This window comes from Plodia interpunctella, chromosome 17, assembly GCF_027563975.2.
Source record: "Plodia interpunctella isolate USDA-ARS_2022_Savannah chromosome 17, ilPloInte3.2, whole genome shotgun sequence".
In the NCBI taxonomy this organism is placed as follows: Eukaryota; Metazoa; Arthropoda; class Insecta; order Lepidoptera; family Pyralidae; genus Plodia; species Plodia interpunctella.
The window spans coordinates 5,284,850-5,308,860 of record NC_071310.1 but is presented as its reverse complement, the minus strand read 5'-3'; the positions used below and the strand labels follow the sequence as shown (position 1 = coordinate 5,308,860).

The window sequence follows — 24,011 nt, the reverse complement described above, 5'->3', positions numbered from 1 at the left end:
CATACAGTATCACGTGTGATATCCCTTACGAGGCAGAGAGAGCCATGGATTGCGAAACTCGGTAGCCACGTTTAGCTGTATGTACGTTCTCACTTTAAACCTAGTAATTCATGTAAATACCTTGATCAATTTTGAATCTACTATTATCTACTAATGGACACTATAAATTACAATTTCATTCGGAACAATATTCATGGAAATATTTTAAATGCGATGTTCGTGTCTCATAAACTCGTAAATAATGATAAGCACGTTGTAACAAAATAATAGTAAGAAATATTATTCTATAGAATATAGGTCACCTCCACAAATACTAAACATACAAATAACAAAACTTTTTCATATAAATACACAACCTAAACCTATTTTTCTATAAGTTGCAATTTCCAAGTCTTCGGTCCCTTTTAGTTTTCTTTCTCGATCAAAAAACATTAATAGATTTATTTATTTCGCATATTTTAGGTTTACCCAAGGTACCTAACCAAAACCTATAAGGCATTTCCGTTGAATTAGAATCATGAAACATTTCTCAAAAAGCTACTGGCGTTTCGGAATCACCATAATGAATGCATTTTGCGAGGATCTCTTTCATGGAATTAATAGGTAGGTAGAACCTACGTACGAAGTACGTACTATCCATGATCTTGTAGCGGGAGCTAGGTGATTATGCTCGACCGCCACAAAGGGAAGATCTTCCCGCCAGGCTAGGTGTTGCGCCTGGGGAACCGCACGGCTCCGACGGTGTCATGTCGGAGGTTGTATTTATGCTTCCAATCGAAAACGCACTGTCTGCGCGGTCTAGGCTTGTTAGCTGTCCATAGTGAGTCGACCGTTGTGCCATCTGTCCGTAGTGTCCTGGATCACTTGTGTGGCTTGTTATTAGTTGCGTTTGGTCGGCTTTTTACATCTGCGCCGTTGTGCATGTGGCGTGGTAGATGTCGCCACATTACTCCTCCCCAAGACCGAAGGTCTGATGAAGTCTTGATGTGCAGTCTGTGCTTCTCGTGTGTGCCATGTTACTCGATGTCCCAGTGAGTCGTGATGCGTAGGTTGAGCTCGTAGTCTGCGGTGAGTCGAGACTGTCGTGAGCGGAATATGACTTGTTGGCACCGGTCCCTACATGGCTGCCACGCCGGTGAGTGCGCGCGTCCAGACGTGGGCTGCAGGGTGCGTCGGCGTCATGAAGTCGAAGAGAGTTGCGGGTGCCAGAACCAGGAAGCGCGTTGCGTCGGCTGCGATGGTCCTGTAGATGCCCTTGAAGATGAGTGATGGCTTGCTGCTGCGAGTGACTGTTTGCTGCTGACTTGAGACCAATGAGGGTGCGAGGAGTGATGGTGAAGATTGGAGAGTACGACGTTGGCGATGGCTGCTTCAATCACGTCGGGTGTGATGATGACGAAGGCTGCTTTCAATCACGTCGGGTGTGATGATGGCGAAGGCTGCTTTCAATCACGTCGGGGTCACCACTTGTAGCGGGAGCTAGGTGATTATGCTCGACCGCCACAAAGGGAAGATCTTCCCGCCAGGCTAGGTGTTGCGCCTGGGGAACCGCACGGCTCCGACGGTGTCATGTCGGAGGTTGTATTTATGCTTCCAATCGAAAACGCACTTGTTAGCTGTCCATAGTGAGTCGACCGTTGTGCCATCTGTCCGTAGTGTCCTGGATCACTTGTGTGGCTTGTTATTAGTTGCGTTTGGTCGGCTTTTTACATCTGCGCCGTTGTGCATGTGGCGTGGTAGATGTCGCCACAATCTCTTTATTATGATATCAAGGTAACCATGGCAACTGTCCACAACAAACTGTCGTGCTGTTACCCAACCACGATATGAGGCTCATATCTGTGTCCCCAACAACTCCAAAAATAATAAACAATGAAAGATGGACAACGACGTCACTAATTACTCCGTCGTAGGTAGAATAGGAGAAGGTGCTCATGGATTGGTATTCAAAGCTAGACATATTCCAAGTGGTCGCGAAGTGGCGCTCAAGAAAATACTCATTAAAAACTTAGAGGACGGCATACCAGTCAATGTTATGAGGGAAATCAAAGCGTTACAACTGCTGAGATGTAAATATGTAAGTTTAATAGATTAAATTGACTTAAACAACGTTTAAATCCAGAGGCAAAGAACAAACTTTGGAAGAGAGCTGTCTGCCAAACCGAAAAATTTAAATAGCGGTAAAATACCAAGTGATGTTTAAGTTTAACCATTGATACTAAAAAAATATTCAGAATAAGGGAACCAGTACCTAATCTTTCATTTAAAAAAAAATGGTTCCAGTTGCATTTCAACCACAGATTTCAACTCTACCCATTTATTTCAGGATTCTGGCATATTGTGCCAGTTACTTCCAGAATCCACATTTTCATTCCACGCATAGGTGGATAGATAGCTATCGCACTGGTTTTGTTTTCTAAGATAAAGTTTTTTTTACAGATAATAAAACTTTACGACATGTTCCCACGAGGCATGAGCTTGGTTCTGGTGCTTGAGTACATGTGTTCAGGGCTGTGGGAGATGCTACATCACAACCAACATGAGCTGACGATATCCAGGGTTAAAAAGTACGCCCAAATGCTGCTGAAGGGAACGCGGTACATGCACGCACATTATGTGATGCACAGGGTAAAAATTATTACGATAGATATAAAATCACCTCAATCAGTTGAGAAGAGGCCCCGGCAGCAGAGTTCACTTCTTCAAAGATCCTTTATGCCTGAAATCTTACTGAATACCTATATTACCATTTTAAAAGTATAAGTGCCTGTCATACCGCTTGCTGATAAAGTATCTGATAATTTACATGTGACATAAACAGATGTTTCACGATAGTTGGATGGTCTAACTAGCAAATCAGAGATATTTTATAAGAAAAATGTGAAACTGGCCAAAATAAATATTATAAAATATTCCCTTCGATTAATAATGTATAAGTGACAATTTAATTTTGTGCGAAAATTTACGTGGGGGTAATTTACTATATTGCCATACCTATTACTTAATACCTACCTAATATAAATGTGCAAGTTTTTGTCATGTCAAATCGGAACATTGGATTATTGCGATAATTTTTGATGTTGAGATATAAAGCAAGAAAGTCTACCTAACCTACTTTTTACCACGGGCGGAAGTCAGACGCAACCGCTAGTCATAAATGAATACCATGATTTTAGGACCTGAAACCCGCCAATTTATTGATCAATCACGAAGGCATTTTGAAGATAGCAGATTTAGGACTGGCAAGATTGTATTGGCCTGATGGCGGAAGGCCTTATTCTCACCAAGTGGCTACACGGTAGATTGATATTTAAATATTTTATTATGAAATTATTATTTTTCTTTTTAATTTTTTGTTCTTGCTTTAAATGTCGCGTTTTTTAGATGGTACCGCGCTCCCGAACTTTTGTATGGCGCAAGATATTACTCTGAAAATGTAGATTTGTGGGCAGTGGGCTGTATTATCGCAGAGATGATAACAAAACAGCCTTTATTTTCGGTAAGTTTGTAAAATTTCTGCCTGCTTACAACTTTTAGGACATTTGAGTTAACCCAGCGCCATATTTTTTCTCACAGGGTGAATCCGACATAGAACAGCTAGCTATAGTGTTGCAGCACCTCGGTACGCCCACAGAGGAGACGTGGCCGGGTCACACTGAGCTGCCAGATTTCCACAAAATCACCTTTCCAGAATCGACCCCTACGCTCTGGTCCGATCTGCTACCTGGCGTAGATCCGGACGCAGTTCATCTTGTGAAGTCCTTTGTTTTATACGACGCAAATAAGAGGATTTCAGCCAAGAATGTAAGTTTAAAAAAGTCAACCAGAGATGAGTTTATGCCCAATTTATTCCTGATTTGTACCCAAAATGACCAAGGTAATCACATCTGGTCACGGCAGACTGTTCAAGAATAAGTTAATAAAATAGTTTTAGACATCGGACCAAGCCTAAACGAAGCTAAACTGTTTTTCTCTCTCCTGCAGGCCTTGAGGCACCCCTGGTTTCAAATGAGACCCTTCCCAGCCAGCTTAGAGGAAATGCCAAAACCAAACTTTGGGAAACATAAATAAAATCAAATTATCTTAAAATGCATTTATTTCCTTAAAATAGTACTATTACATAATAATTACAATTTAGATTGTACTTTTAAAACTATGTACATTTGAGCCAAGTAAACCTACGATTGGAATATGGCTACTAAACTAAGATTGCAAGTGCCATTCATTTAGTTTTTGGAACTCAAAATTGAACAAACACAGTGATCACATTTGTGTGTTTTCGAGGGTGCTACGTTGAAAGATCGACATCTGTGCAGACGAGTCTTAATGTGTTCTTATTCAGTTTTGTTTTCTGTAGATTCGTATAATTTCGTTGTCCATAGAACCAATACCAGCTAATTATATAGGCAATTAAAATTCATTCACACTTGTTTGTTAAGATACAATAATTACATACGATAACATCGTAAGTACTGCGTGGTTGGCGATTTCGACACTTTTATTTACTTGCAAAAGGCAATACAGATATATAAAACCCTATCGTGTCTGCTATCCTAGGGCATTGCCCCTTATATGGAAATAAAATTCGCCACTGGCTGTTCAATAAGTACACATAAATAACTACGATAATTTAATCAAACAGGTGACTACTTCATTTATCATTTATAAATATAAAGTAACTATTACCCGATACGAACTACCTTGCATGAATGATATAATCAACCACTAACTAATTGGAAAAAGGGTCCACCCAAAATAAATAATATACAAAAATGCAGAAAATTACCCAATTATACATACAGAGATCATAATAAAGTTGCAAATAAATATCCCGATTGCTAAGTTAATACTTGTGCTTCCCCTAACATATTATAATTTTTATCTACCTAAACACTTTTGCAAAGAAAATTATACCTATTACAGAATAATGATACATAAATGTATGTAAAAACTCTAGTAACTTGCACAGCCTTGCTACAATAACTAAGAAAGAGTAACATCGGGCTTATTTTAAAATCGCACTAATTTCTAATATACAGGTAATCTTGTGTCCTAAGACACATCATATAGGACTCATATATGATAACAGCAGTCTATTTTGATGCAAAAATATATTCCTCTGTTAGCTATGAAAAATTAAGGAATGAATGAACCGTTAAATATACAACAAAAACAAAAATACTGAGTCATAGAAATCAGATTTTTCTATACCATATACATTTTGGAGATTGTTGGAAAGATTAAATTAATATAATAATGTCACTTAACGTGTAATGTAGACTAATGTCAGCGAATTCGCCGGTAGGATTTATACGTTTGTAGTGTGCGCATGTGCGAGTGACAATTATAACGTCAACATTTTGTTTGAAAACTGACCTTTCACAACCAAAGCGCCCCTAGCGGCGTATTCGCTAGCGTTAGCCCATTATGTTGATCTTATTCTAATATTGTTGTTACATATATGATGTTAATTTTACTATTCAGGTACGCGCGAAGTTTACCCGATTGGGGGGGCTCCATAAATTACATGAGGCGTCCAGATCAAGGGACAGAGGGCCGAGCCAATTCTCTCTTATCTTGGGGAGATAGGGGGTTTCGGAAAATATGACGAGAATTTTACGAGAAAATTTAAAGTTAAACATGATTCTTCATTAAAATATGGCTAAACACTTAAATTATTGAGCTAATTATTTTTTTCATTTTAGAATAAATCGAGATAAGACAAATGAAAGATGTCATGTGATATTGAGGGAATGCATGCCACTTAACTAGAGGGGGAGAAAGTGTCAGAACTTTATGCAAACAAAGCCTCAAGTAATGGCTGCCCTCTTGCTAGAATGGTATTTTTCAAACTTATTGGTGACCAAATCGCTATGCTAATGGAATATTTGTGCTGGATAATTTTATTCTCTATGCAGACTTTTCAATAACATGAGACAGGCAGTACGGAACTACCATAAATTTTATTTCTAAAAAGGTTTTAATGCCGTTGCATGGACGCCACTTGAGCTTAGGTTCACAATAGTTAGCGATGGGTCATAAATACACACAACCATTTATTTTAAACATAGTTATTTAACAGCTTGAATATATAACGTAACGATCACAAACTTTTCATAACATTATAAATACAAGGTAGTGCACAACAAATTCGTTGTGAATATTAAGCCAGCGTTAATCACTCCACAGATGATAGATAATATGATTGAAGATCTAAACACTATTATAAAATTGTAAAAATCAATTATGCATCAAGACACATGGAGATGACAACATTAATTACCATTTAAGACTAGTTTCCTATTTTAAAAACGCTGCTATTAAAATCGACATATTTTTTTAGCAGACTAAAAGCAACTTATACAAGAAAGACATGCAAAATGAATACTTAAAAAATAAAATTTCTATTCTATTATATGTTTAATTCTTGTACAAGCTGTTATAGTCAAAGCACCAAATGTTCTAAAGGACTAACTAATATCGGAACTTAATGGTTCAGTAGTATAAAATTACTGCAGCATTTTGGTGCTACTTTTTTAAAATATAATGTAGGTATATTATATTCATGGAACTTTTGTTTATACATATAGATACCACCATGACGCTGGTATGGTGGAAAATTTGTGTAACTACAGTCTGTCTTTATAAAGACGATTTTAACGAATTATATTTTTTGCCATTGCAGCACCAAATAACAAAAGATTTGTTCTATCGCACTTTATAATACTTGACATTGACAGAAAGACACAAAACATACTTTAGCATAAAGTATCCTTTAACTTTGTATACCTGAAACTATGATGTATTATGGGAAAAAATTATAGCTTCATTGCTAGTAATGAAGACGAATTTAATACATTATAGATACATCTAGAAATGTCTAGATGTACTCGTATCTATGGTGGCTACCTGAAATCCTGAACCATAAGTTCCGAAACAAAAGAAAGTGATCGCTAGTTACGTATCCAGCCGGCAGAGTGCAGGTAGTGGCGGATGGTGAGGTCCACGTCGCAGTCGGGCGCAGGCGGCCGGCGCAGCAGCACGCCCTTCATCGTCACGTACTGCGCGGGCGCCAAGCTTAGGGACGAGCAAAGCTGGAGGACAAACAAGAAAAGTCTATTCAGAAAGTAGCGTTTGCCAGTAAATTTTCCACGGAAATAGTTTTTTTTTCGTAATTAATTTTTACTTGTAGCCTTAGTATGTCCTTCTCCGTACTCTGAACTATATGTATGCAAATTTCAGGAAGAATGGTTGAGTAGATAGAGCGTAAAGAAGTAACAAATATAATAGCTTCCTAAGGATGGTAGTAAAATAACAACAGAGTCTTCGTAATTTTATGCTCTAGTTCCTACACTGACCGCTGAGCTTCTGGCATCACACGCAGCGCACTCTAACCGCTGAGCTTCTGGCATCACACGCAGCGCACTTTGATAACTTTTTAAGTCAGTTGTTGCGAAAATATAAACCATAGATTGAAAATAATGTGATCTTGATTAGGTTTGTGTGCGGCGCATTGTAATCTGCGAGGTACATTTACTTTGCCATATCAATTGGAAACGAGTCAAAAAAGAAATTTTCTTGTAAAATTGACTTGGGTCGGATAGGTTTTTTCCCCTGAAGATTATAACCAGTATTTACGTTCGCGTCAGATATAAAGTATAGTGAAGAAAACTAATAGTGGATCACTCTAACTTAGAACAATGTATAATTAATTTAATGGTAAAATTACTGTATTGCTACATATTATTGACGACCATTTGAACAAATAATGACTCAAACTGTTACGAAATCATAGCAACACAATACTTCATTAAGCCTTAGCCTTTAGCCTTCTCAATTATAGAAATGTTATTTTTTATAATTTCATTTTCATACTACCAAGCGGGCAAACAGGCATTCGGCCCTCGGTAAGATGATAAGTGGTCACCGCAGCCTAACGCCTGGAATATCACGGGTGTCATACGCGCGTTGATGTTTAGGTATAAAAACTAGTGAATTTCCAATTATATGCCAAGCGGTGTTAATACATACCTACAAGCTATAAATCATGGACATTTTCAAGGTCAAACGAAACTAGTTATTGTGCAATAGCTATAGACCGAGTATGTGTACGGTTTGATAAGCAAGCTACATTGGGAAATTGGAAAACATTGCAATGAAAATTTAGACAGGGTAGATGATTGAAAGAATTTCGAAGTGTTGTAACTGAAACCTTGAAATTCAGTCAATAGCGCAGTGGTTAGCGCGCTCGGCCTGCGGTAGTAACGATTGACACTTTCGCTATGTTCGGTTATTGGATGGGTGGCCAAAAATGTATTATCTCAAACAAGTCCTCCGTATTTGGGAAAGGACGTCTGGCTGTAATTGCAGTCGTTAAAATTCACCAAATCGCATTGGGCCCGCGTGGTGGGTCATAGCCCATTCTCCTTACCCATCCATAGCGAAGGCCACTGACCCAGCAGTGTTGTTTCTTTTGTAACTAGTGGTCCTACCTGTATCTCGTTAGTTGTCAGCAGCTGCCTCGAGCAGCCGCCGCTGCTGCATGAGCTCTTTCTGGAGCATCCACATGCGGTACTTCCGTCCCGTGTGCACCTTGGGCTGGTGGAACTTGAGCCGCTTTCTCCGTCTCTGTTGCACAGGAAAGAAACATTTTTAGCTACTAGCTAGCTTTTTACTACTAGCTACTGTTACTAGCGGCCAGTCCTGGCTTCGCTCGGGTAAATACGGTGCATAGTTTCATAGATTTAAGCTTACATAGGGACAGACAGCGGGAAGTGACTTTGTTTCATACTACGTAGTGATAATGATACAGGGTTACATGTTAAATACTAGAAAACTTATAAACAATAAATAGCCTTTGTTCTACGAGTTTGATAATTGCTATAACCAATTTCAAATTTTACTTCACAAAAATCACTTTTCGATTACAAAGCATTATAATGAAAAGAATGACCTGATAATCTCCCAACGATGGAGCTCCCAACGGTTTACTACACGGAGATGATTTTTTGTCAGGTTTAAGATCTTCCTAGGTATAAGATTGGAAAAAGAACATCCATTCTTCCATATAATATTATAAATGTGAAGGTCTGTCTGTTCCGTTATCACGTCTAAACAGCGGAACTGATTTTGATGAAATTTGGTATGCATGTAGTTCTAGACTCGGTCAACCAGGCTTTTATTTTAAATCAAGTTTGTATGGAAATCGTGTCTGTTTCACTTTTGCAAAGAAAATCACGCGGGCGAAGCCACGGACAAAAGCTAGTAATTAATATTAGGTGAGTACCTTTTTCTTTGCTGCGGCGTGCTGTTCTGAGTTTGGTCTTTTGTCTGGTTGGTGTCCAGGCACCCACTGCTGCCCTGGCGAAAACAATCGTTATACGAGATCAAACCCAAAACCACAAGACATCGACTAACCTATGAGAGATGGAAGCGTGAGTTCTTAACCAAAATTTAATTTTTTTTTATTCATTTGGATACACAATATTAGTGACCATCAGATAGCATCAGAGACATTGAAACAAAATCCAATCGAACATACAATGAAATCGATAATTCATCGATACTGTACATAATTAGCAATTTTTTTGGCAGAAATAAAGTGTGCTAATGTCAATAAATAGCATGTACAGTAAACCGCATGTCAAGTTACCCTGCATGGATCATTATGCCGCGGTAATAGGAGCGGATTTGCAATGACTTTGGGTAGGTTGATGTGCTATCTGTGCTATCGACTGTACAATATCGATATTGGAGATTCCTATAGCCTACTTATTTAATAAAGTTAACTCAGAACTCATACTCTATCTCACTAAATATGCACTAACCACAATGTACAAATAAAAGAACACAAGATCCCAATGCCAGTCCGGTGAATGTCAGTTGCACCAGATGGATGTTTTTTTTGTCTTTTATATTCCTTTCTAATCATGCGACTAATTATAATGCTACACTTGGCGAAGCGTAAGCATGAATATGAGGCATGTAGTGTTGAATGACATGTTTGTGATGATAATATAAATGATAGAAATAATAATAGAAACAAAAGTATAAGTGTCGATAACCTCCAAGCTGGTTTACAGTTTAAGTTCACTAGTGTGTATCTGTATGCGATTAATTGCTACTAGACGCGATAGGAAATCGTAAAAATGAGACACACTCGAAAACTCGAAAAGAAAGAAATGTTGATATGAACCTACAAATTTAGTATCACGTAGCTTCGAATCTAAGGACAATGAGTGACTATTATAACATAAAATATTGCAATCGTAACGTAACGTTTTTGTACAGACTCAGTGTTAGAAATGTATAAATATTTATCCATCATATACCAGTAAGTGTAATGGAAAAAATAGCACGTGGTTTTTAATGGTCACTTGTTGATTGTTAGAGTAAATGTGTAAAGTATTATGAACAATATTGTAGGACATATAGGTAAAGTTAACACAATCGCAATTCAATTAAAAGTATGGACAGAAAAGTAAATAAAAATGAATATGTATGTACAACGCTAAATACACATAAATGAAAAAAATAAGATTGGGACAGTTTAAAAAGTTTTGTACAAATAAGTAAATCCATTGCAATATCTACAGAACTCATTTTAATTTAACATGTTCAATTTTAAACTAAAATGTTTCTGATCAGTTTAGTTTATAATATAATTTACCAATTAGTTCCCACCCAACAAAATTACGAAGTATCAGCCGAACTTCCCACTATATTAAACTAAATTATGAAGTTTTCTCATAACAAAGTCTCGGACTCACTTTGGGACTAACTTAATTTGTCCATATATATTTGTTTATCAATGTTTTAGCGTTGTAGTACAGCGATAGCAACAAGCGTGCATAGTACCAGGAGGCGAGGTCTCACGTCGATGTGTGAGTGGTGCGGGTGTTTCCTCTGCGCGGCGTGTTGCTCATAATGCGCACACTCCTCCAGCCTGGTGACGCCCGCCAGCCGGTAGCGGTGAAGCTCCGCCAGCCGCACCCGCAGCTCGCGCTCCCTCCACAAGCCCGCGACGACGCCAGCCTGCTCGGCACGCCCGTAGAACTGCGCCGTCCAGCGCAAACGGTCAGTGAATTCCCTGATTGAGAATCTTCGTGTTACAAAATATGTGACATTCCATTATTAATAATTGTTGAGTTAGTATCTGATTACATAAGCCTCAAACTTTAGGGCTCACACAATCCATGTGATTTGTTCCTACCTATATATTTATTTAGGCTTAAAAGAGCAATAAACCAATTTACTTACTTTTTCTCTTTGGCAAGTTTTCCTAGTAGTTTCTGTTTGTTTCTCTGATTGTTGAAAAACACAGACACGAGTTGGTAATCTCGGACCAGCCTTTTTCTTCTCGTTCTTTCTCTTAGGCGTCTGGTGTATATATCTACTTGTGACAACTTTAATGCTGAAAAGCAGATTTACACTTATAAGTAGCAATTACTTAGGCACACAGCACTATGTTCTTAATCAGATCAAGGATTCTTAATATTTTTTTAACAATTCTACTCAATATTATAAATGCGTAAGTTTGTGAAGGTGTATGTTTGTTTCCTCTTTCACGCAAAATCTACTTTATGGATTGTTATGAAATTGTACATGGGTAGAATATAACCAGGAATAACACGTTTTCTGTCAGTGATGAAAGATAAATTAAATACAAAAATCTACCTTTTGAGAAAATATTCTTTTATATAGGTACATGTGTAATTATGTATAGATAACTCACCAACATCTAACTCATCATCTTCAGGGTTCAAAGATAGTGTGGAGATCAACTGTTCGGCTTCATGATCATGTTCCTACAAATATTCCATATTTAAGTTCCAAGCCATGGGCATTAAAAAAAATCAAAAACCATTTCAAAAATAAGAATACTATTTTTCTAAAAAACTTCATAAAACAATCTGTTTATTGAAGAAAATTCCATGCAAATCCATTGATTTTAAGAGCTCACAAATCAGACTTTCAGATGGATTATAGGACTTTATTCTTTAGTAATAAGAAAATATTGAAACTCACCCTTTCAAAGTCATCTCTGTTTGGCATATACCCTAGCTGTGAAGCCTCATCTCCTGTAACAGCAAGGTGAGGTAAGCGAGAAACCGCACTGGGTCCTAGCGGTCCCTCATCCCGGTCTGCACAGTGCAGGGATGGTCGGGATGTACTCTCCACATTGCACCAAGTTGCTCGTCCTATGCTGCCTTCTAAATACCTAGTGATATATTCATCTTTGGCCTCTGAAATTTAATACAAAATGCTGTATTATCTCTAATTGAGTAAAGATTATTGTTTTCAGCAGTGCAATTTTTTTAAATATTGTTCTTTATGAACACTGACACTTTAAAAACATTGTGATGAATATCAAATATATATTAACATTATTTTTTTGGTAAATAAAACTTACCTTCGGGTGTCCGAGTTTCTATATGTTTGGCTATGTCTTCCCAATTCCCAAAACCAAACTGTTCCATTGCATCCAGAAGTCTAACTTCTTCATTAGCTGACCAACTGCTGCGCCCCAAAAATATTCCAAATGCTCCAGAGTCCTAAAAACATAAATGTAGGTAAGACATGAAACACCATTGCATTGCTATAAATCATGAAGTTAAATGAAATTGTTACCATAAATTGATAAGAGTGGTCATTTTTATGAGATCCGATTTCAGCTCCCAGGGAAAAACACTGAAAATAAAATTTAATTTAATAACATAAACAGGATTTTTAAAATTAGCGCCAAAATCGTAAACAAAAATGGCCACGGTAACTTTACCTGCAAACAAATGTCGAAATCTATGCATTCGGCACATCTTACACGAATTCCATTAATTTCTTCTTGACAATAAGTACAATTATATTTAGCATATAAATCGGAAAAAGACATGATTACAACAATGCTAATTAAAATAAATAAACTATTCGTTGGCACTATAGCGGACGTAACCCAAGCTACTTCTCGGCCATGTTGAAAGAATAGACAAAGTAGACCGCATTTATGTCAAATTGATGACAACGACAAGAAACTATAATGTTAACAACTGCACGTTATTTTCCCCCAAAAAATATGAAACCGTGATTTTAAGCCAAGACTGTAACCTCTCACCTCGGTGATTGAAACGCGACTAGTGGGTTAATTTCACTGCGACTAACCGGCGTATGGTAGGCAACAGCTCCCCCTCCCTCTCCCTTTTGCTACTTCGTATAGATATGCGTACGTGAAATAGAACAATGACTCATAGCATGCAATAATAAACAACAATAACTAAACTTTGAATTGATTCCGGGAATGCTGTATTTTTATCTCGTGGTGTTTTCTTATTATGCATTCAACTAAGTAGCTAGTATAGCATTATTAGAAATTAGAAAATAGCCTTAAATGAGTAAGCAGGGACTCAAAAAGAGTATTTAATTATAAATCTGTTTAATAATTTATTACTGTAACAATTATTTGGGCGTTGTAAACCTATTTTGCTTTCTTCTGTAATAGATACGTTTCAAATAGAACAGTTTGTTATGTATTTTTAATATTTTTATGCATTTATACGTACGTATACTGTGAGCATACGTACGCACACATACATACAAAAAATATTACGTATATAAATAGACATAGTTATTTGAATTTAGCCTATAACTTCTTCATTTATATAAACATAGTGAAGAAAGAAAGAGTTACAGTGTATTTTTGTAACACTTAGAATAAAAAACATTCCATTCTGATACCGCTAAAGGCCTTATGAGAAATTTTGAAATCTCCAATGGTATTTTTACTAATTTTCACTATTAAGGAAAAGAAATAAATACATTAAAACAATAATATTTGACCATTATTATTTATCAAAAATAAACCAAGTACATAATAAGTACCATTTTATTTTAATAGCAAGCCAAAGTCTTGGCTTCTGTGCCTGTTCTGTGCCCTCAACTTCGCGATAACACGTAGTTAAAGGCACAGAACAGAATAACAACAGGCTTCCCATAATATTGGGAAAAAAATGGGTATGGCATTGATTAATAGATTGTTTATGGTTATTTAATTACCATGCAATAGGCTGTCTAATAAAATAGGGTCGTATCGTGAATAGGTTTCCATTGTCATCTGCCCTGCAATTTTCGTGATGTAAAGTCAATGTCAATTATTGTCACAGTTGTCAACGCAAATGTCGCAAATTCGCTGCTTTCCGCATCATTTTGCAATATTTTTGTGATGAATTAAACTTTCTGTTCCTTGTTCCTTTTGATTGGAATTGATTCAGTATAGTTACATTATATTGAACGTTATTAAAATAAAAGGCTTTTATATATTAATATAGCAGTTTATGAGGGAATTGCATTCTTATTGTTAGATGCATTATTTTGTAATGCATTAGTTGAACAACATCTTGTTCCACTGTGCTCGCGACCATGAAATCCAGTAAACGTAGACTTCAAGCCCTAACAGAGAGCTCCGATGGATTGCCCAATTATCTCAAAATGGAAGATTCTGAAACATCAATCCCACCAGTATTTAGGTCTAGATTACATGAACTGTTTTCTCAAATAGAAAAGGAATTTGACCTTCTTTACACTGAGAACTTAAACCGTAAGTAAACAGTATCTTTTTTGTAGAGAAGCACACTGTAAAGAAACAAGTTAGGAATAATAATCTAAAATTGTCATAATCCCAACTAATATTATAAATGCGAAAGTAAGTTTGTTACCTCTTCACACATTATCTACTGGACCAATTGTTATGAAGTTTGGTACATGGGTAGAAAATAAACTAAAAAAATATATAGGGTATTCCCAAGGAGTGAAGTCCCAGGAACTCCCAGGGAGTGAAGCCCCAGGGTTTATTAAAGTTTATTTTATTTACTAAGTAATAGTAAAATTTTTATCCTTTTCATCTGTTTTTATTCCTACCAATTTCAAATTGTATTACTTTGTGCTAGTACCAGAGAAGAGAAAGTGGATGACACCCTGCCGCACAAGATGTAATCGTTTTCTTTGTATAGTAAGCACCACATCACCCTAACCAAAATAATTGCTACTTTGCTGCTATTACCATTGCATACAGGGTCATATATAGGGTAACTTGATATGTGGTTCACTGTACATACAGTAAACTGCATATAATAAGAGAGAATTAGCAATGACTTTGGGTACATTGATGAGCTGTTTACTGTAATACATACCTTCATTGTACTGTATTTGTTAGTAACTTCATGATTTCTTTTATTTTTAATTTAGTTCAAGAAAAGATAGACATTCTCAGTGAGAAACTGGAAAGGGAAAGCTATGGAGGCGAACGCCAGAACTTGGACTACATTGAATTTGAGAGCACAGGCAAAAACTCCAAAGCTAAATGTGAGTTAACACAGACATTTAACAAACACAATTAATATTATTTACATATTTGTTTCTGCCTTGTTATAATAAATTTAAATAAACTGTCAATCAATGTTTCATATCTCTTACTAAATTCTATTCTATGAGGTAACACTCATTATTACCATTAATTTATACCTAACTACAACAACCTGACAATCATTTCTAAGTTCATTAACATCAGTGTGGAATTTTTGCACTGAAAAAGTTTTTTTTGTTATACTCATATTTAGTCAGTGCATTTTTGTATTTGAGCCTTCTTCCAGTGGTTCTTGCTTCTTTATGCTAAGTACATAAAAGTAAGTAAGAATATTATATATTGCATGCAGCATATGTAGTAATTTAGGAATAGCTACAATGTTGTATATTCATATTTGATTTGATTTTGTTTTATTTATAGTGACTCAAAGTAACTCCCAAAAAGTAAAAGCAAGCCATAAGCTGCGAGTTCAGACAAGTAAGATAGTGTCCAGCTTTAAAGCTCCCACATACAACTGTCAACTTGTGAGGGAGTTCTCAGGTCACAAGGATGGCATTTGGGATGTTACATCAGCCCGGCCTGGACAGGCCCTTATTGGAACTGCATCAGCTGGTAAGTTTTGTTTAATTTACTTTATTTTGTAATTTTCACATTCATATGGTTACATACATGAATAAGAGAGAATATTCGCTATTTGTTTAGAAATATGTTTTCACTTAAAACAATAATAATAAAAATGTTCATTCACAAATGTGGTCATCAGGATCATAGCCTAAGGATATTACTGGACTTCTGGATGACTTGATTACAGAACTTCAAAGATATTTATAATGATATCTTTGATAAATGTTTGCCAGTCAATATGTTATTGTTTAGATCTCAGTGAAATTTTCTTGCTGTCGTTGTTGACACAAGTAGATATTACCTGAAATAACACATAATAACACAGATGAGAAATTTAGCTCAAACTCATCCAATAAAAAGTAAAGTAAAAAAAGTTCCTGAAAAAGTAAAACAAAAATAGTAGGTAAGTTTAAAATGTTATTTACTTGGTTTTGGCTGACTATTTAATGTAAAGTATTTATTTCCAGATCACACAGCATGTGTATGGAGCGTGGATTGGGGGAAGTGCCTGTTACAGTATACAGGCCACCAGGGGTCAGTGAACTCCATCAGGTTCCACCCATCTCGGGACATCGCTCTGACCAGTAGTGGAGACAACACAGCTCATGTTTGGCAGGCTGCTGTCAATTGGGATTTACCTGTAAGATACTTATTTCTAACTTTTTTTAAAAATAATTCAATAATGGACATCCTTATTGTTTTTGAGGATCTTATAATTGATACGATATGAGAAAGAAAATGGGTTCATAAGCTCAACACACAACTCTCAACACATAGTTTTTGGAGAGGTTTACACTTTCATATAATGAAAAAAAAAATATCAGGTGTAATAGTATCTATTACTTTCTGCTATTAATTAAATGAAATTGACAGAAATGTGATGGTGGATGCTAGTGAGCAGGGAAAGCCCTCTTAATTTATTAATTTAAATCTTTTAGCGTGGTCAATCTTCCGAAGAAGAACTAGAAGGTGGTGGTGAAGAAAGTCTCGGAGAAGGTGGCGACAGGCCTGAAGTCCTGCGCACGCCACTCACAGAACTGGGTGGTCACCTAGGTGTGGTGGTGGCCGCTGATTGGCTCACTGGCGGCGATCATGTGATCACCGCCTCTTGGGATAGGACGGCTAACTTATATGACGTCGAAACTGGCGATTGTTTGCAAGTTCTCACTGGTGAGTGACATATGTATTTCAATATTTTTTAATATATTGATTTTGGATGTCAATTTGAACAAATACTATAAAGAGAAAATATTTGTTAGCTATTAAACTCGAGTTCTTTGAACTAAAATAAAATGATAATTGAACTTGCACTAATCGGTACCAGTCCATATTGTGTACTTTATACCTTAACTTACACTTATTTACACTTAACACGAATCAATATGAGTCAATATGAGTGGATTGCGAGCTGGCGACCCCAACCAATTTCATATGTAAGGACCTAATATTAACACTAGTCAAAATGAAAACCAGGCTTGACACAAAATGATGATGTTCCAGGTCACGACCACGAGCTAACTCACGCGTCAGCGCACCACAGCTCGCGGCTGGTGGTCACAGCGTCGCGGGACACCACTTTCCGCTTGTGGGACTTCCGCGAGCCCATACATTCCGTCTCTGTCTTCCAGGGTCACACTGAGTATGTATACTGTTTATCCATACATTGTTATATCCTTACATATTATATAAAACAAAGTCCTCTACCGCGCCAGTCTGTCTTCTTATGATAAACTAAAAAACTACGCATAGATTTTCATGCGGCTTTCACCAATGGATAGAGTGATTCCTGAGGAAGGTTTAGGGGTATAATTTATTATGTTTTTACCCGAGCGAAGCCAGGACGAGCCCCTATTTAGTTGAATAAAATTAAAAGTGTCAACTAATCGATCTTCGTCAGCCAATATATAGCCTGTTTACCTGTCCCACTGCTGGGCAATGACCTACCTTTAAATAGATATAAAACAACAATTTATATAATTTTTTGATTCATCTTTAAATATATTTTATTTAATTTTGATGTTAGCAACACTGGGTGATTTCAACCAGTCAAGACCATTCTGTTTGGTGTTGTAATTTTTTTTAAACCCGTTTTGTAATTTTATGTTTTTATAACAGAATATTGTATTTTGGCAGGAGTGTCACGTCAGCAGTATTCACACGTGAAGATAAAGTGGTCTCGGGATCTGATGATAGATCTGTGAAGGTAAAATTCCGAATGTTAATAATTACATTAAATTCACATTAAGCATCCATAATATTTAAAATTATAAATGAAAGTGTTTGTCGACCTGCCTGTCACGCGTTCACGGCTAGACCGCTGGGCCGATTTTGTTATTGCGATTTTGAAAAAATATGAAATTTTTTCAAAATCGCAAAAATTTGAAATTAGCTGATGACCTCAAGTCAAACAGGTTATTGCGAGTGGAGCTGTGGGCAACAGTTAGTTGTTTTTGTCATTTAGAAAAAGTATCTGATTTGATTATTTGGAAAATAGCCAATGGCGCATAGACAAAGAAAACTTCGTCAAATCCTTCATTTCACTCATACAAGAAAGAAAAAATCCGTATGTATTAGTATGAAGACAAAAATGATATCTTTTCATTCCTTACCGTGTGTCCGGTTTTACATCGTCCAATCTGTCTCGCAATCTTTGTATGAAATGGAGTAAGAAGATTTTTGGAAATATTATCTTTTTTGGGTACTCTAACTCGTCATCTTTTAATGTTCTTTATCTGTCTAACCGGGACGCAATTACATACGCACTACATGTGAAAATTTTAAAAACTAACCCTTCACAACACCAGCCCTACCTAGCCCGCGAATTCGCTTGCGTTATCACCAATGATACTTTCCAGGTGTGGGACGTCCGCAACATGCGGTCAGCGCTGGCCACGATCCGCTCGGACTCGTCCGTGAACCGCGTGGGCGTGAGCGGCGCGGGGCTCATCGCCATCCCGCACGACAACCGCCAGGTGCGGCTGTTCGACCTGCAGGGCCAGCGGCTGGCGAGGCTGCCGCGCTCTAGCAGACAGGTGAGGGTCTCTCCGTACTCATCCATCCTTACTAATTCATCATCAATTAACAGCTATTTAAATATGCCCTCTGCTGAGGCACTGGTCTTCCTTATGGATGGATAAGGAGTTTGGGCCATGAAACCACGCTCAATGGCAGAGAAGTAGTGCGCGCGTTTAATTTGAATCAGATTAATCCCGTCTCGTTTAATCAATGCCAAAATTTTTAAAGTGTGATAATGACAAATCGTACTTTAGTATATTTTTATCTTTTTTATGAATAACATGGATAGTTTACACGTTAACTGCTAAAATACACGTGACAAAAATTCTCATTCAAAATTTAAATCAGAACAATTGTTGTTTAGGCGCCCCCCACAGCCGTATCAGAATCATATCCAACAAGTCACGAAAAGATAAGAGAGAGAGATTTTATTTAAGTATATTTAATGAACCACAAATATTTCCAGGGCCACCGGCGCATGGTGACGTCGGTGGCGTGGGCGGAGGACATGTCCAACATTAACTTCTTCAGCTGCGGCTTCGACCGCCGCATCCTCGGCTGGTCCATACAACCTTCGAAAGAGAACTGAGGAATGGCCAGACGTAGGATCTCCACTTAAATCTGGAAACACGCTCGAATCACAGAGGGTTAATGGTCCATTTATTTACATTGGCTGGTCATTGCAATCATCCGTTTTTTTGTCTGGTTCATACAACCCTCTAGAACTGAGGTATGATCAGACTTAGGATATCCACTTTAACTAAAAATATATCTTTAAATAGGTGTACTCGAATTTCATCGAGGTTATGAAATATTATAATGTTTGGAGGACATCCACAGACAGCCATAATATGGCGTTTGTATTAACTTTATCAGTCAAAACATTTATTATAGAAAAATTTGTACATCATCGTTTGCCAATATGTTTTGGATAAATGATATATGAATTATTATTGTATTTCTTCAAATGTGACTATACATATTATTCAATATCACATTGGTGATATTTTCTCGTGTTATTTCATTGAATATGTAGTGATATTAATATTTTTTATGAAAAGTGTCAAATGCTCAATATTTCCAACAGAGCCAGATTTAAATATGAATTGACTAGATTATTTGGTCTTAACCTATTAGTGATATTGTATATGTATGATATGTATCAACATCAACACGATATGTATGTTATGTACTTCTCACTTTTTGAATATTTGACTTTGAAAGAACGAGAAAAACATATTTTAAGTAAAATCATGCAGTTTAATTTTTTATACATCTGATGGTAGAAACGTGATGTTTGGACATATGTTTATGACTCGTTATAAGACGTAAAGTATGATTTGTTGTTGATACTAAAGTGAAGTTAGAGAAAAACACATGAACCTCGATACACACATTATTAACATGTATATTATTTATAGCAAGTTGTCAAGGTTATTGTTTTAGGGCCCAGCCTCTCATTTTTTCACTGCATTTACAGCTGACCAGCCTAATAATATAATAAAATGTGACCAGCGGTGGAGATTAACGTAAGGGAAATGGAATTCCTTGTATTTTTTTTGTCAATGTTTTATACGAAATATATGAAAAAAGTTGGAAATGCTCTGCCTTGCAACCGAAGTAAGCACGGTCGACCCAACCGAAGTGAATTTTTCCCGTGTTATACGAAACATCAGAAAAAAGTATTTCACCGAATTCGACCCTACTATTTTATCTACAACTTCAGATTTTCAATTCAAAGGTGAACCACATAGCGTTTACCAAATACATTTGTTGCCTATTTTTTTCTAACAAAATTACAAGTGTAGCAAAGACAACGTAACATTTAGGAACTGCTGTGTGGAAGCACTTTTATTTGTGATGTGAACAATTGTACTTTTTTCCACTCTGTTAAATCTTTATTTCGTGAAGATAGGTATTGTTATAAACATAAAAGTATGTTGTTGTTTTATTAGTCTATTAGAGTTTTTTCGTCCAATATTTAGTATTAAAACTAAGTGTATGGTGTTGGCCAAATAGTTATTATCTTGAAGTGAAAGCTGTACTGGTACTTGTGCCGAAATTTATCGATCAATCAAATTGCTTATTTTATTGGTTGGTTATTAATAATATACATAAATTATAAAAAATAGATCAAAAACCATTTTTAAAATTAGGCGAATAGGATTAATAAATGCTCGCGAACGCGCATAGACTTTCTTTGACGAATGTAATCGACGAAGATATCTGGCAAAGGGAGTCGCTGCTGTTGAATACATTTGACTAGAAAATTTAATTTTAAAGTTTATGTTATATGTTCTTGTTTGTATACGAAATACCTTAAATTTACAATTGTAAATAATTTTACAAACTAAAGCTTAGTTTTCACATCGATTTATCGTTTTAAGTTTTTGTATTGTTCGTATACAGGTTACTTATGTTTAGCACCTTTGTTTGTAACCTCAAATTATATATTAACGTTTTGTACCTCTTTCCATTGGTTAAATTAACATTTATGGTTTTAGGTCTAGTATTCCTGTAGGCATATAACATGGTGAGTGTCAAAATAATATTTATATTAGCTAAAAATCTTTATTATAGTGAAAAGTAAGGTTTCTTATGTCTTCATCTGGTGAATGTGTTATAGTGAAAAGTCTGTAATATATTGTCTACTAATTTGTCATTAGTATTAAGTGAATTGTTTTCCGCGCAAAATATAATCTTATATGTTCGCACAAATTAGTTTGAAATTACAATAACAATACGATTTTGCATTAGAAATTTATCGAAGATACATATCTTTAGACCTAACAATATGTTAATATTTTCACAACTTGATTTTCTGCACCTAGTCAGCGAAGGATGTTATAAACCAAAGATCGGGAGAAAGCAATTTTATACAGATAACACTGCGAGGTTTGTTTAACTAACTAAGGATCAAAACATACCTTTTAGCCAATAGTAGTGTTCATGCCAGATGCCTGTAGGCGACTTAAAGTTTTAGCAATAACACACTCGATAAGTAAGAAATAAAGAATGTTTTAGCCTGAGACACATACTATAAGTAAACATAGTGAATATTTTGGTTGCAAATTTTTAAATATTACGTTCAGACTATATCAAGATGCATCACATTTTAATATATGTATGTGTTTATTCCCGTTACATTTTTTATAATTGTAATTTAATAGTGTGACAATTTTATTCAATTATTGATTAAAAAATATTAAAACTAAAGTATTCTGTATATATAAATATTATAAATACTGGTGGATAGGAAATGTATATTAAAATAATATTTATCTTAAAACTATGGGTATGGGAAGCTTCGCTACTTATACATTTTCTGTTTTGTGTTACTTTCTAGTCAGGCTCTTTCAAAGTGTACAAATCTGTCTAGTATCCACTAGGAGAAATAATAAAAAATGTACTTTTTTTACGCGAGAATAGTGAGCGCATCAAATGCCGTGTGTACTTTGATAGATATCATGTCTTTATTTTAGTGGATACTGGGCAGGGCTGTAACATATCTAAGTTGTATTTTTAAAGTTTGTCGATATTCATTTTGTATATACTTGTGAGTTGTCGAAAACGCGACATTTCATATCATTTCTAATAGGCAATTTTGCTGCAATGTTATTACACCTGAGTGCACACTAAATTAATATGTAATTATACAACGTATTTTAATTACAATATTGACAGTGGCAATCGTCTAAAGTAAGTCAGTTGACTTGTGCACCGTGGTAACGGGTGGACCCGCATGCCCTTCTAAATCTAGTAACGGGTGTGTTGGTGGTGCCATCTGCGTTGAGTTTTGCGAAATATTCCCTATTGAATTTGATGCTCTGCACTTCGTTTATTTAGAATAGGGCATTTTCCCCTATTTGTTCAAGTTGACGAATGTTGGCATGTTATGTAAAACTTTCAAGTACATTTCAAACATAAGAAATGTATATTGTAAGTCTGTATTTTGCATTTGTTCATCTGTGTTGAATTATTCAATATGAAGTAATTAAAAATCTGTTTCTTTATTAGTGTACCTATCTACAATGCGCGCCGCGATAGATGAGACCTGACTTGATATATGGTTCGCCTGAGTAGTATTTTAGTTTTGTTTATTTGGCCATATTACTTTTGCACAGTCAAATCGACTGGTAGGGTAGTAGATACGTCAGATGTCACCATCGGTAAACAGTTTAGCAAACTTTCGCCGTACCGAAATTGCTGGTTTTTCCCTGCGATAAAAAAGCTCATACAAACTATCCAATGTATGTTCATTCGCTTCGGTTCGCCGATAATGTGGAAGAACCATAAAATGCATAATAATAATAGAATGTAAAATACATGTTTACAAATGTTATATGTATGTACTAACATGATCTGAATATTTTTGTTATGCCAATAATGGTACGAATTATATAAATGGTGAATTATCACAATAGTCTTTTATTTATACACATTAAATACATGTGAATGGATGAAGCTAGTAAAATATTATTTTTTTAAAAATTCAATGTCAGGCAGGCCCAATACAACTAAATCTTCAAAAGTTTAATGTTTATTTTTACGCTGACACCGGGGTCTCAGCCCCGAATGCAGCTGGAAACGCGACTATGTACGAGATTACTGTCCATGAGAATATTATTCTCGCGTTTTCATACCATCAGTTACAATGACGCCCTCTTATGTTTTATCAGATTTACGTCTAATAAAATAATTCCTGAGTGATGTTCGATCGAATAGATTTTCCCTCCCGGACTATATGTATTTTTTTCTGAGACAGAGTCTAAGAATAATCTAAATCAGGAACTCTTAATTCGCAATACATTTATGTGTGCCTCGGAACCTTTTAGATCAATAGTGTTTGCGAAGACACGTTTTCAGCGCCGCATTGATCATCGAGACCTATGGAGCCGGGGCAGCGCGAATTTTATTAGGGGAATTTAGAAGGGTCCCGCCCTTCTAAATCTATCATGATAAAAATGAACTCTGTGAAATCTACATATATAGATTTCACAGCCATCTAGTCAAAAATTCT

The 24,011-nt window shown here is 36.1% G+C and overlaps 3 protein-coding genes across 6 annotated transcripts; 2 read left to right on the top strand and 1 right to left on the bottom strand.

The window, feature by feature from the left end:
- The first annotated feature begins 1,442 nt into the window (after nucleotides 1-1,442).
- LOC128676900 (cyclin-dependent kinase 20-like) lies at nucleotides 1,443-4,089 on the top strand. Its single transcript, XM_053757346.2, has 6 exons — nucleotides 1,443-2,077; nucleotides 2,440-2,628; nucleotides 3,177-3,298; nucleotides 3,385-3,499; nucleotides 3,577-3,804; nucleotides 3,985-4,089. Exons 1-6 carry the CDS (start codon nucleotides 1,880-1,882, stop codon nucleotides 4,069-4,071), a joined length of 939 nt encoding a protein of 312 aa, XP_053613321.1. The 5' UTR covers nucleotides 1,443-1,879; the 3' UTR covers nucleotides 4,072-4,089.
- Ada2b (transcriptional Adaptor 2b) lies at nucleotides 4,079-12,997 on the bottom strand. Of its 4 annotated transcripts, none has more exons than XM_053757343.1 (10): nucleotides 12,779-12,997; nucleotides 12,631-12,690; nucleotides 12,413-12,554; nucleotides 12,028-12,245; nucleotides 11,735-11,807; nucleotides 11,260-11,413; nucleotides 10,858-11,089; nucleotides 9,287-9,360; nucleotides 8,493-8,628; nucleotides 4,079-7,094 (listed from the first exon to the last, which is right to left on the bottom strand). In XM_053757343.1, exons 1-10 carry the CDS (start codon nucleotides 12,887-12,889, stop codon nucleotides 6,954-6,956), a joined length of 1,341 nt encoding a protein of 446 aa, XP_053613318.1. In that variant the 5' UTR covers nucleotides 12,890-12,997; the 3' UTR covers nucleotides 4,079-6,953. The 4 variants fall into 4 exon arrangements, with proteins under 4 accessions (XP_053613318.1, XP_064292571.1, XP_053613319.1 ...); XM_064436501.1 differs by having other exon boundaries at nucleotides 9,287-9,355; XM_053757344.1 differs by having other exon boundaries at nucleotides 10,876-11,089.
- A 1,149-nt stretch (nucleotides 12,998-14,146) lies between these two features.
- Wdr37 (WD repeat domain 37) lies at nucleotides 14,147-23,412 on the top strand. The gene is made up of 9 exons (XM_053757679.2): nucleotides 14,147-14,587; nucleotides 15,235-15,351; nucleotides 15,773-15,964; nucleotides 16,444-16,616; nucleotides 16,915-17,146; nucleotides 17,477-17,615; nucleotides 18,110-18,179; nucleotides 18,832-19,008; nucleotides 19,458-23,412. Exons 1-9 carry the CDS (start codon nucleotides 14,410-14,412, stop codon nucleotides 19,578-19,580), a joined length of 1,401 nt encoding a protein of 466 aa, XP_053613654.1. The 5' UTR covers nucleotides 14,147-14,409; the 3' UTR covers nucleotides 19,581-23,412.
- Nucleotides 23,413-24,011: the final 599 nt, after the last annotated feature.

What these genes read in the sequence shown, in the direction of transcription:
- LOC128676900 (XM_053757346.2), top strand. Translation starts at nt 1,880, where the DNA reads ATGGACAACGACGTCACTAATTACTCCGTCGTAGGTAGAATAGGAGAA. An exon ending in AACTGCTGAGATGTAAATAT is followed by an intron (nt 2,078 to 2,439) that starts GTAAGTTTAATA and finishes TTTTTTTTACAG; the next exon opens with ATAATAAAACTTTACGACAT. An exon ending in CACATTATGTGATGCACAGG is followed by an intron (nt 2,629 to 3,176) that starts GTAAAAATTATT and finishes CCATGATTTTAG; the next exon opens with GACCTGAAACCCGCCAATTT.
- Ada2b (XM_053757343.1), bottom strand. Translation starts at nt 12,889, where the DNA reads ATGTCTTTTTCCGATTTATATGCTAAATATAATTGTACTTATTGTCAA. An exon ending in AGAAACTCGGACACCCGAAG is followed by an intron (nt 12,246 to 12,412) that starts GTAAGTTTTATT and finishes ATTAAATTTCAG; the next exon opens with AGGCCAAAGATGAATATATC. An exon ending in ACGTGAGACCTCGCCTCCTG is followed by an intron (nt 9,361 to 10,857) that starts GTACTATGCACG and finishes TGTTTTCGCCAG; the next exon opens with GGCAGCAGTGGGTGCCTGGA.
- Wdr37 (XM_053757679.2), top strand. Translation starts at nt 14,410, where the DNA reads ATGAAATCCAGTAAACGTAGACTTCAAGCCCTAACAGAGAGCTCCGAT. An exon ending in CTGTCAATTGGGATTTACCT is followed by an intron (nt 16,617 to 16,914) that starts GTAAGATACTTA and finishes TAAATCTTTTAG; the next exon opens with CGTGGTCAATCTTCCGAAGA. An exon ending in GTCTTCCAGGGTCACACTGA is followed by an intron (nt 17,616 to 18,109) that starts GTATGTATACTG and finishes GTATTTTGGCAG; the next exon opens with GAGTGTCACGTCAGCAGTAT.